Below are 13656 nucleotides of genomic sequence, written 5' to 3' on the forward strand. Positions count from 1 at the left end.
TTCACATATTTCAAACCTAAAATGTTATTAGATCTCAATCTAAGTCCTAATAATAGATAAAGATAACCTGATTAAACAAACGACACAAAAACATGATACTTTTTCAACATTTATTTATCCACAAATGATTCAACATTCAATATCCATGTGTGAAAAAGTATGTGAACCTTTAGATCCAATAACTGTTTCAATAGATTCAATAAGCGTTTCCTGTAACTGTTGGTCAGTCTCACATTGGTTTTGAGGAATTCTGGCCCATTCCTCCTTACAGAACTGCTTCAACTCTGTGACATTTGAGGGCTTCCTTGCATGGACAGCTTGCTTCAGGTCCTGCCACAACATTTCAGGGTTTCGGTCCAGACTTTGACTAGGTCATTCTAAAACGTGGAATTTCTTCTTCTGCAGCCATTCTTTTGTAGATTTGCTTGTATGTTTAGGTTCTGCTGCAACTCACAGACAGATGGCCTGACATTCTCCTCTAGAATCTTCTGATACAATGCAGAATTCATGTTTGTGTCAATGATGGTAACCCATCCAGGTCCTGAGGCAGCAAAGCAGCCCCAAACCATCACACTCCCACCACCATGCTTGACGGTGGGATGAGGTTCTTCTGTTCCAAATCATACTATTTCTCATTGAGGCCAAAAAATTCTAACTTTGAGTGGTCTGTCCAGAGAACATTGTTCCAGAAATCTTGTGGATCATCTATGTGCTCTGTGGCGAACTTCTGACGAGCAGCAATGTTCTTTTTAGAGAGCATTGGTTTCCTCTTGGCTATCCTTCCATGAACACCATTCTTGTTCAGTCTTTTTCTGATAGTTCAGTCATGAACACTCATATTAGCCATGGCAAGAGTGGCCTGCAGATCCTTGAATGTTACTCTGGGGTTCTTTGTGACTTCCTTGATTATTTTTCCGGTTTGTCCTTGGAGAGATTTTGGTAGGATGACCTCTCCTGGGTAGAGTAACTGTGGTCTTGAACTTTCTCCATTTGTAGACTATTTGACAGTAGATTTGTGGATCCCCAAATCCTTAGAAATTGTTTTGTAACCCTTTCTAGACTGATGATCTTTGTATAGGGTGGGGCCTCCCAAACTCACCCTTGAAGATCTACCTAATAAACACCCGATTCTAATTATCCCCTTAATTGAGCTGATAAAACCAGGGGTTCACTTAGTTTTTCACATACCCTGAATCTTAATTACTCATTGTTTGTCTAACTCATTTTGTTTCAAAAGACAAGGAATTGGTTAATATAAACCCTATTGGATATTTAAGAAAATACTGGTTTTGATTCAAGAAGGCTATCATGGTAAAACTTGGAATTTCCATAATTATGATTGGGATTCACAAACTTTTTCTTGGCACTGTATATATGTATGAACATAATTGAGATTTTATTTAACATAAATCCAAGAAACTAATAAATTATATTGCAAAAGTCATAATAGTAGTACAGTATTTCATGTAATCACATCAGAAACCAAAATGCAGCTCAGATGCCCAATGCCACGTAATTACACCGTAGTTACTGTATTACAATGTAAATACATATGTACCGGATTATTTGAGAAATGCTATGGACTTTTCCTTTTAGCTGCTGGCCAGTGAAATATAGTACGTAGGTGCTAGAGCTTCCTTTAGATATTGTATGCTTGCTGCCCAGTGCTACTGTAGCATCACGACTGTAGGGGTGTATGGAATATTTTGTAATGCTACATCACTGTGCATCATCTCAACAGTGCTGGAATCAGTTATGTTGATCCGGATTTCACTAAAACTTACAAAGTGTCCACTCTGGCAGGCCAAGTGCAGAGCTGTGTTTCCAGTGGAAGGATCTTCAGTGTTGACGACCTCATTGTGAGTTTTCCTAAAGAAAAGGACCATGTCCTTTACTGCTGTGTAGTCTCTGGATCGCAATGCCTTGAACACAAGCTGTTGCCACTGAGTAGCACTTCCTGGAAACACTTGGTAGAGAAAGCTGTAAAAGATGCAGAATCTGTAATGGGCCAGGAGGTAAGCTTCGAAACAAGCTTTCATTTTCCACCAGGCTTGCAGAATTAAAATTGCAAAAAACGTAATGGTTCATCAGGAACAGGAATCTATTGTAAGGTGTGACCTAGAAATGAAATACTAAAACATCCAAGAGAGTTCATTCAATAAAACCACTGTTTAAACTTGTGTGTGTTTTAACACAGAACAGCTGAGTTTACGATTGAAAGAAGAGTCTGTTGTGATCTTAAAAACTAAGGTAAAATCTACAAAAAACCTCTAAAACCTTCCTTTTCTCAAACCATACCAAGAAAAGAAAAGAAAAAAAATATTTCAAAGGTAGTGACCAAATACTTACGTGGAATTTTTTTTCAAAATTTTGTTTTTTGAATCGCTTTCAAGAAATATCTAAAAACAAACACAGAATGTGTATTAATGACTAAATGATACAAGTCCCTAAGCCTTCTGAATTCACAGGATTAACATTTATTTTGCAGTACCTTGTATTTCTGATGGACCATCGGTTCAATGACATCAGTTGCAGAAAGACTTAGTATCTTCCTAACAGAAACTGAGGATGCAAAAAAAGGAGAAATTACAGCCATATTAGATAACCCATATTTCAAAGTGTTAGGTGTTAATCATCTAGAAAGTAAAAAGTCACATTAGCCCAATATGACTGCCATCTTAGATTACAGTTCAAAGTGAAGTGCCTTCAGATTTTGCCCAAGGAATTTCCATCTGCAACGGTTTATGAGATATTAACATTTGCTAGTGCAGCAGCAGCGATGGAGGTCAATTTGCAAATCCATGCAAACTTAACTCATTTTGATGCTTAAATAATACAATTCTGGTATCTTATTCTTTATATCACACATTAATTATTTTTCTTTAGTGAAAATGTGTACAATGATGCCATTAAACAGTAAAGCCTGCAGCCTATGAGGCCCGAAGCTTCACCTCCAAAGCACAGCAAGGTGTGCCTACAATCTTACACCCAGCAATCTCACACCCAGCAATCTTACACTGCCAACTTGCAGATGCCTCATTTCCATTGACATGAACAGACACACTGAAACGCCACACAACTCTCCCACCAGCCGTCAGTACTTACTAGCATAAAATATACTTGCCACTGCTGTCCAAAGCTTTCAAATGAGGAGTAAGCATATTTTATAAAGTAAGGGCCTTGCTTCAGCATAATTACAGGGAAAGATAAAGCAGGTTACCATGCGGTTGGAATCCTGAGAAATCGTCAATATATTCCCCAGTCTCTTTATTCTGAAGGATGATCCTTCGATTCCCTGCCACGTTCTCTTTCTCTTGTGCCAGATAAAAGCCACCCCCTCTGGTGCGGCTTAGATCGATTAATGATGACAGGCAAAGGCCGGTAATTGTTATATTTCTGTCAGGTGGGGAAAACATTTCTATTAATACTTTTACCAATGTACATGAGAATTTTGTATTATTAACATCATTTTAATAATGATTCCAACTAAAATTGATAGTTGTTGTCTCTGATATTATATTGGTAATGAGAACATTAGTATTTCTATATCAGAATTGCAGCAGTGTGTGGACTTTGTTAGAGGCGAGCTGTGGTATGTGATCCACAAGGTTCTGGACTCTAATCATATCTTATTTAGTTCCTAAATGAATGACTCTGGAGGCAAAACAAAGTGAATTCGATACAGCACAACAGCTACTCCCCTTCCTGACAAAGATGGAGTGAAGACTAAAGATCTTTATACTGTAACCAAAGAATAATAAAACAATGGCCTTATCATGCGTGTGTCTTCCATACACTTAAGTGATGATTTGTTTTAAGTGTCGTGTATGAGGAGTTAAAGATCCCGGAATTTGGAATGTTTAGGGGAACCTCCTCCTACAGTACACTTAAAAACAAAATCATTGCTATTATACACCATTACTTTACAGGGAAACATCTTAAAACCTGTTCTGTTTCCTTTCATTTGCTTTTTATTCTGGGACACCTGAATAAATCTAGACTTTTTAGCTTTTTTTAACTTTTACTTCGCTCTCTTCTGCATTAGACTCCATGGTTGCCGTAGTATACAGATTATTATTTTTTTCAGCTAAAACTAGTTCCATTGCATACACTACAGAACTCAAAAGCTACAGGGTATAGCTATCGTGACATACAGTATACTAGGGCAACGGAGCGATCTCATTGATCGAAAAAAGTTTTGTGATGGTGTATAATGTAAAATAAAGATTTACAAGAACAGGCGTTCTTTTTTTTAAAAGTACTTTTGCTAAATATTTCTCAGAGATGCAGAACAGCTATTGTTTGTATTGCTTGCATCTCTCCTTCCAGCCACACTGGACCATGACATTAAAGAGGGGTGACCTAGCGATATCCACTCACATTCTAAATTACAATTCATTGTAGTTAGGGTTCAGCAGATTAATTAGGTAACAAACCCTGTGTGTCATTGAAAGCTATATCACATTCCTGAAAGCTACATCATATTACAGATTACAGCCTTATGGTAGGAGAATGCATTTCACGTGTTAAAAAGAATCAACAGTCAGCACCTTTAGAAATAATGGTTGAACCATCTTCAGATCACATTATTAAAACATCAGTAGGAAAACAATAATTCATACCTAAGTGAAACCTGCGAAGTAGGACCCTTTCAAAGATTTATGACATCATGCTGTAATATGACATGACACTACTAGTGCTACAGTAATTGATGATGACTTTGTCTCTCTAGCACACACACAAAGAACAAATGAATTACATCAAAAAGAGGTATTTTATCTTTGAAGCGTAATATTGTTAATAATCTTTTAGAAATGTTGTAAACTACAACATGAGAAGCTGACAGGTACTATTTACAGTACCTCTTCTGATCATGTGACATTTAGAACATGGGGAAAAATACTTTAAAGACAATATGTTAAATCCAACTGTCAATATTTATTTATCTTATACATAAGTGATGTGTGCAAAGCTACCCAAAACTTTGAGACCTCATGTTTCAGGAGCTGAAACAAGAACCGATCACATTATCACAGATGATGCGTGTTATGCAACATACAGGTTCCTCCAGGAGCCTGCATTAACCAATAACGGATCTTAGCAATCTTTTTTTGCAAAAGCTGCTGATAACCAAAGCCTCCACAGCTGTTAAGGAATAATAACTCCATCTAGTTGTCTGCTTTGTGCTGCTTTGAGCATGAGCAAAAATCCATGCTTACAGTACATAGATTCAAAGTAAGCAACTGGATGGATGGATGAATGAACACTTTTGATGTGCTGTTGTAAATACCTTGGGACTGTTACTGTTTCAAAGCGCCCTTTCATTTTTTGCCTGATGTACCTCCAGGTCTTTTTCTGCACCTTTTCAGCATGTGCCATCCACTTCTGACAGGATTTCACATCATATGAGGTGCAAAGCCTTCCCAGTTCTAAAACAATACATACATTATAGAATCATATTTTACACAGTACCAAAGATTAATAAAATCAGGTTCCAGGCGGTTTACTATTACAAAAATAGCCAAGCACGGAACAGAAAATATCAGGTTGCCTTGGCTTCTCAAGCTCGTAATCCTTTGGTTTCTGGGGCTCTGTAAAAAACCACTAGTCTAAAATGATTTGTTGCCTTGCTTTGCCTAGCAGAGTACAATTAACACAACAGTCCAAAAATCCTGTCAGATCCTTCACCAAAAAATACATCTTTCACTACAATACGCCTGTATTTCCTTCTGAGAACTTTGTTATCAATTTAAACATGCTGAGCTTTCTCTATTTTAAACCATGACTTAAATGACTTGGCAGTGTGTTTTGTTTTCTGAAGTGCTGATGTCACCAGCTTAGAGTTTTGGAAAGTTATTGTTAAGTGGCAGCCAAGAGTTCTGTGCAAACTATAGAAGACAGTCTATTCAATTGATCTAAACAATGGCAGATCTAAATACTGCTGGTGTTTAAATCATTAAACAGTACCTTCCCTGATGTTTTACATATTTGCATAGACACACATGCAAGGTTAAATATTTGATTTTCAAAATCTATTTGAATGATCTACTCACAGTGGTGGTGTTTAGATCCAACCAATTGAACAGACCCCATAATGTATTGGGAAGCTATGTGGTAATGGCTAAATTTAGGTCCAGGTAACATTAGTTTTGTTTTCTAATTTGGGGAGGTTTCCACTTAACACTCCACCAATATGCATGATCTCTGCTTTGAAGGAAGCATCTTCCGGGGAGGTAGCTCATACACCATGTCCATGCAATCTTTGGACTGCTGACAAAACTGTCTGATAGCGCTTGCTGTGATGGATTTTAGATATAAATGGCCTAGACTTTACAAGAAATAATTTGATACCCAGCTCACTCTTATTCCCAGGCTCCTGAGGAAGGTCATACAGGCAAGGAACTGCTAATCTAAACCATAGTAAGTGAACAAACCTAACACTGTACCTTTTCAGCTTGCATGCTGACACAGCTCTCCATCTTTCCTCATCACTCAACCATCTGATGGCAGCCTCATGCTGGAATGTATCATATATCCCAATTCCAAATACTGACGATAAACACTAAGCCATCAGATCTCACAGTCAGTTTACTGAGCCGCCCAGCCTCATATTGAATCCACTGTGTGTCCTTCATACCTGGTTAGAGGACAGCTGAACATACAGAGGCACTAAACTCTAATTTTAATAAGAATCGCTGAAATTCTCTGCCACGCATAAATAATGACACATGGCACGAGCACAAAATACCTTATAGGCAAAGCACTGACCATAGCGATGCGTCAGGAAAACAATAAAATGGGTCACAACTTCATGCAAAATCTGTCACACTGCACCAAGTTAATAAAGAGCAAGCCTGCATTTTTGGCATTGCAGTGCCTCCACTTGTATTAATGCAGTTAAGGGGCATTCCCACCAATGTAAGACTGACCACTATATCAAACATACACGAAAGAATTAAACATAAGTATATTAGTGTCAAATCTTTCTGCTAAATTAAACTTTGGTCTCAATCGATACCCCCCCCCATAAAAACATTTTAAAATAAACGAGCTCTCCTGGTATGTGTATTGTATTGTCTACTGTTAACTGCAAAGCTAAGTTTTGCAGTTTTAGCTAATGTCTAATGTTGTTAATTTTGTTCATTTTTAGGCATGTGTTAGGTGAAAGATTAAACATTAGGTCTCTAATTAGAAACCAGTATTCCAAGAATAAAAATAAAACATGCAATTTTAGTACAATGCGTGTGTGATTAATGACAGGACCCACAATCTACATACTTCATCGAACATGTCAAACTCCCATACGAATAACAGGAATAAACACCAGCCTTTAGTTAAAAAAAAAAAAAAAAAAAACCCAAAAACATTTGTGTATTTTCAGGGTTTAGGAAAGAGTTGAGAATGTTTTTCATGTGAACTGCTAACAGTTACCTTTATTTACAGGTCACGTTAGATTACTTGTATCTGGACACCATGGGCTACATTCTCAAAGCTAAACTATTTACTCCAAATAGTCATCTACACATTCTTCGACATGCCAACTGAACGCCTACTACTACCTGACTCACAACAGGGAGAAGGAATTGTATCCTTCCTCTGTAGGCTTATATAACAACAGCTGCCTGACTGAGGGCTTGTGCTTCTTCCACAGAACCATTCTATCATTCTGTACAGTGGCCTAGTAAGAAGCAAGTCCTCTCGCTCTTCCTCTCTGTCTTAATGCTCATGCAATACATCAACCAGAGATTTGGGTCAAATGCGCCTAAATTCGGAACGGTTTGGTCTTATGATTTCATCTTGGGGTGCATGTCTAATAGATATACTACAAATATGTATAATCTTGTGTACTTTAGTTAAAGATGATGGAGACTGCATGACAAATTCTTCGTATTTCCTTGTAACACGGAGCAAAGAAAAGCTAGACACTATCATGTATGGATATTGCTCACTGGATGTGTTTAAAACAGTCATAATGTATGTAACCACAGAAACAAACAAATCTCACCTCTTTGTAATTCAGTTTGCCTCTGTTGTAATTCACTTTTCTGCTGGAATTGATTCAGCTCCAGTATTTCAGATGGGAACACCCGGAGATTCGATCTTATTGCTGCAATCTGGATTTGCAACCTTTTCTGAAAAAAATAAATATAATTAAATAAAATATATATTCTAGCTAATAAAGGATAAGGTCCCCAATGGTAGATAATGATTAACATTCTTAGCTTTAAATATTATAACATCTGAAATACATTAATAAACTCCAAACATAAAACACTACCCCTGCAGGTTACAAAAGAAAGTAGTACTTACCACACTTTGTGCCACAGCTTTGCACTGTCTATACTTATAGCCGACCATGAAAATAGAGCACATGTAGGCACACACAGCTTTGGAGTCTCCCTGTAAAAGATGATGCTGAGTTACTGCAAGCAGCACTGCCTTTAATAGTCTACCTTTGTGCATTGGCCTTTCACTTGGATTTAAAAAAAAAACATAATGGATTTTTTTTTTAACTTTTTCTAAAGGTCGTGTGGAAAAAAAAGGCAAATGAAGCTCACAACAGAAAATCAATTGTCTATTTGGACCTTTATGTGGTTAATATGATAGGCACATAAAGTGACCTTTAAATCCCAAATGTACAGCATATGGTTTCAAAACCATCTTTCTATTAGATATTATATTTGTAGACATGTCGGTATTTTAGGATATATGGTCACTCCGTCCTGGACCATTATATATATATACCATTATATATATATTTATATATATATATATATAAATATATATATATATATATATATATATATATATATATATATATATATATATATATATATATATATATATATATATATATATATGTGTGTGTGTGTGTGTGTGTGTGTGTGTGTACAGTAGTAAAAAGGGTCAGACAAATACAAGATTTTATATTACTATGCACGTCGCACTATTCTCGTGCTAAGTAAATCGACTTTTAGGAAGTAATGTTGTTCATTGCAACAACAATAACGTTGTAACACTATTCTTATGTGATGATGATGAAGAGATATATATCTCGCTTATACTTATTATCAATATTAATTATTATAGATGAGATTTAGATTAGCTTGAATCTTGATTTTCTCGCATAAAATGGAACTATTGCCCTTGGAAAGTTGTTCGGTCGGAATGCTTGGATTTTGCCCGCCAAACATTGTCAGCACCTGCTAAGTAACAGAGTCCTACACCCAAACTTTACAGTACCGCGAACCTATGTCCGTTAACCCGTCGTCACAGCTCTCTGCTGTTGTAGCTCTGTGCTATTTTTTTTTTCATGGACTGTGTTATTTGTTCTGAAGTTCTGTGATATGTATTACTTACCACAAGATCTGCAACAGAAGTACAGGAGATAAGGAACTGTATTTCTGTTTCAGTAAGGTGATGATTCTTCAATTTGTTCCTTGAAATTTGACAAATTTTGACCCATAGTGCGATTTCAATTGTACCAAACTGCCACTGACCCCGTCCAGGGTCCCAAGCTTGGAAGATACATTTCAAAAATCTAGAACATTATAGTAGGATGACAGGATGCTGACATCAAAAGAAAAGATTCTAGAAAAAGAACGTTCTATTTTGGGTACCACAAAAAAAAGGCATAGTTAACTGTAACGAATACTTTAAACACAGTACAAAAACGAGGACCAGAGGACACAGCTGGAAATTAAAAGCACAAACGTAACTGTGTTGTGGCAAATAGTCTTTGCTAAACTGCAACACACAGTTCAGAGTTAAAAATCTAGATGACAAACAGTGAGTGGGTAAGCTCACATAACACTTTAATTACATACAGTGACTATATAAAGTTTACACCCCCTTGAACTTTTTTTCACATTTTGTTGTGTCAGTGCCTCAGAGTTTCATGCATTTAAATGAGGGTATTTTTCCACTTATCTACACACCATACTCCACACTGTTAAGGGGAAAAAAGTTTTTATTGAGAAAAAATTATATATTAAAATCACAAAATTGAAAGATCATAATTGGATAAGTCTCCACCCCCTGAGTTATTTGGTGGAAGCACCTTTGGCAGCAATTACAGCTGTGAGTCTGTTGGGATAGGTCGCTACCTATATTTTGCACAATATTTGACCATTCTTTTTTACAAAACTGTTCAAGCTTTGTCAAGTTCCTTGGACAGCGCTGTCCATTGCTGATGGACAGCAATCTTCAAGTCATGCCACAAATTTTTGATTGGATTTAGGTTGGAGCTCTGACTGGGCCACTCAAGGACATTTAACTTTTTGTTCCTTAGCCACTCCAGTGTAGCTTTGGCTGTGTGCTTTGCGTTGTGGTCATGTTGAAAGGTGAACTTCCGTCCCAGTTTCAGCTTTCTTGCAGAGGGCAGCAGGTTTTCCACAAGGACTTCTCTGTACTTTGCTCCATTCATTTTCCCTTCTATCATGACAAGTGTCCCAGTCCCTGCTGATGAGAAACACCCCCTAAAAATGATGCTGCCAGCACCATGCTTCACAGGAGAGACGGTGTTCTTTGGGTGATGCGCTGTGTTGGGTTTGCGCCAAATATAACACTTTGCATTTAGGCCAAAAAGTTGCATTTTAGTTTCGTCAGACCACAAAACTTTTTGCCACAGCTACAGAATCTCCTGAGTGTTTTTTTTGCATACTTCAAACAGGATTCAAGGTGGGCTTTCTTGAGTAATGGCTTCCTTCTTGCCATCCTACCATACAGGCCAGATTTCTGGAATGCTTGGGATATTGTTGTCACATGCACACTTTGACTAGTGTTGGCCATAAAAGCCTGTAGCTCTTGCAAAGTTGCCATTGGCCTCTTGGTAGCCTCTCTGATCAGTCTCCTTCTTGCTCGGTCATCCAGTTTGGAGGGATGATCTGATCTAGGCAGGGTCTTGGTGGTGCCATTAACCTTCCACTTCTTAATAATCGTCTTGACTGTGCTCCAAGGGATATTCCAGGCCTTTGATATTTTTTTATACCCATCCTCTGATCTGTGTCTTTCAACAACTTTGTTCCAGAGTTCTTTGAAAGCTCCTTGGTGCTCATGGTTGAGTCTTTGCTTTGAAATGCACTACCCAGCAGAGGGAACCTACAGGAACTGCTGAATTGATTATGAAATCATGTGAATCACTACAATTTAACACAGGTGGAGGCCACTTAACTTAGTGTGTGATTTTGAAGGCATGGGTTACACCTGAACTAATTTAGGATTGCTATTACAAGGGGTGGACACTTATCCAACCAAGCTATTTCAGTTTTTATTTTTAATTAATTTTCTACAAATTTCTAGAATATTTTTTCACTTGGAAGTTGTGGGGTAGGATGTGTAGATAAATGGAAAAAAAAAACTATTTTAATGCATTTTAATTCCAGGCTGCAAGGCAACAAAAGGTGAACACTTTGAAAGGGGGTGTAGACTTTCTATAGGCACTGTATATGGCATCAGGAGATAACATTCTTCAAACTTTTTCTTTATCTGCTCAAGACATTAAATGAAAACACACACCATGAAGGTGATCTTCGAAATGTTCTAATTGGTTACCTGATATAAATCGTCTGATGTAAATGAAGACGACGCATGCAAGAGTTTCTCCATCGTCTTCAGAGCCAAGTTCGCTGACCACCTTCAAAACCAAATATGTTTATATGTCAAATAAAATTTCAATCAACTGAAAGAGCTTAAACTGGGAACATTATTGTTTACTTACAAACCTGTCGTTTAAGAGAACCTCAACGGTGAACGTGCCAGGCAGAAAGGAATTGGCCAAGCAGCACAAGATGTGTCCGTCCACCAGGTTGTCCAAGCTCTTTGCCAGCAGATTCTTTCCTTTTGCAGACATCTGTAATAAGAATATCCAATTGCTGGCAGAGACCCTATGTAAATACAGTTAATGGTGGCCACTGCTGCTAGGCAAAGGTGCATTACAGTGGTTATGTATTTCTAGGCATGTGAAGCACCTAATTGAGTTCAATTAGTTTTTCACTTTCATCAAACTGTGGCTTGGGCAGAGTTCGATAGCCCCACACTCTCGCAATCAGAGACAATAATTTGGATGTGTCTCATGATGAAACAAGAAGGTTTCAGTTCAACAGACAACCTTTTAAATACTAGTCAGGAGCTGCAGGGGGAATTAGAGAACCAAGCCTCATGTAATTATGCAGCGCCCTTTCTTGTAAAAATTACCAATACCCTTGGATGTGTCACGATGTTGCAAGGATTTGGCAGATATATGTCACGTCCTCCTAATCTAATAATTGTTTCAGGTGGAACTGTACTAAGTATAGCCTCCTCTGCTGGTGTTAAAACACCAGTGGACTAGACACCACCAATGCCAACAGCTTCTCTATGGAGATGTTTTTTTCTAAACTCATATCTTTCGTCCTGCACCATCTCTTTTCACAAAATAGACGATTTTGTTTGGACGTGTTCTGTTACCTCTGCCCAAATTTATTTTCTGTGTTTTCGTGAACCGCTTTTTTCTCCAAACAATGTATCTTCATCTCTGCATTTGCCGCAACCTCTTCTCTAAGAATACTAAGTTCCTGAGTGGAGAATGTTGCATTTCTTTGCCTTTCCTTCAGAATGTTTTGAGTTCCGCAAGCCTATACTACCACAAAATAAACTTTACCCTCAGCCCTGTAGGAATGGAGAAAGTACATTTAAAAATACATTTCAATAGAAAACGTAATTGGCTGTTGGAAACTTCATAGTAATTTTCTGTCATCAAAAATATACCAATAAAACAAGAATGTCACTATATTTATCCTTACAATAGTTTTATGAATGAGTTATATAAACAGGACAATCTGGAAATACCGTTTATTTTCATGCATATCCCCCATCATGTTTAAAATTAAAATGTATTTATTTTAAAACCACATCTGAGACCCGTTTAGCTGACAGGTGTTAGCTACAGTCACTTTAAAGAGCTGCTAATAGGTGTTCTCACCATTTATAAACTAATACACTTTAACATTACTTGTAGACCAGCTATAGTGCAGTTACCCCTCATGTAACAATACAAAGTTTTTGTTATCACTCACAAGAGCTACATTAGTAAAGAAGGAAGTCCCACTTTTACTTATTTTAATCCATTTGTGATGAAAGTTATGAAGCTATTCTGTACAGTTATACCATGATGTTCAACACAGTATCTAATACCACATATTACAGTACAGCACTTAAATTTTTTACTAATCCTCAAAAAAAAAAAAAAAAGTAATATTTTACTTAAACAAAACAACATATGCAACGAAAAACAACCTTCAAACACATCAGAGCCTAGTGGCTTTGTCGAGACTATCCGAGTACCAGATAAATATACCTGTAGATGAGAGTTCACCATTTCTAGAATGCATCGATCCGGCGAAGGGTAGAATTCCCAGCCTCTTATAGGAATCTTGCTGTTGTAAGCCTTTGCCAGATCACGACCTAAAAAGAGTAAAACATTCAATAAGGTATTTAAACATTAATCATGCTATCACCAATAGCCACCCAAACCTATGCTTCATGTGCAAGACTGGGAAATGCTGTAAGCACATAGAACTAGCACATAGTACTGTGCGACACAACCAGCAACATAGAAGAATTGACATTTCTTACACAAACAGGTATTTAAGAATGCTTTAGGACCAGCGGAAAAGA

The 13656-nt window shown here is 37.4% G+C and overlaps 1 protein-coding gene across 1 annotated transcript in view; it reads right to left on the bottom strand.

The window, feature by feature from the left end:
- LOC121318997 overlaps window positions 1-13656 on the bottom strand; it is a 43137-nt gene that overhangs the window by 25547 nt on the left and 3934 nt on the right. Inside the window, exons 5-14 of the mRNA XM_041256234.1 lie at window positions 13337-13443; window positions 11724-11851; window positions 11554-11635; window positions 8311-8400; window positions 8006-8132; window positions 5291-5429; window positions 3221-3396; window positions 2492-2562; window positions 2350-2399; window positions 1785-1980 (exon numbers count right to left, since the gene is read on the bottom strand). Of these exons, the coding sequence (XP_041112168.1) occupies window positions 1785-1980; window positions 2350-2399; window positions 2492-2562; window positions 3221-3396; window positions 5291-5429; window positions 8006-8132; window positions 8311-8400; window positions 11554-11635; window positions 11724-11851; window positions 13337-13443 (1166 nt within the window). The remainder of the gene's footprint in view (window positions 1-1784; window positions 1981-2349; window positions 2400-2491; window positions 2563-3220; window positions 3397-5290; window positions 5430-8005; window positions 8133-8310; window positions 8401-11553; window positions 11636-11723; window positions 11852-13336; window positions 13444-13656) is intronic.

This window comes from Polyodon spathula, chromosome 7 (assembly GCF_017654505.1).
Source record: "Polyodon spathula isolate WHYD16114869_AA chromosome 7, ASM1765450v1, whole genome shotgun sequence".
Taxonomy (NCBI): Eukaryota; Metazoa; Chordata; class Actinopteri; order Acipenseriformes; family Polyodontidae; genus Polyodon; species Polyodon spathula.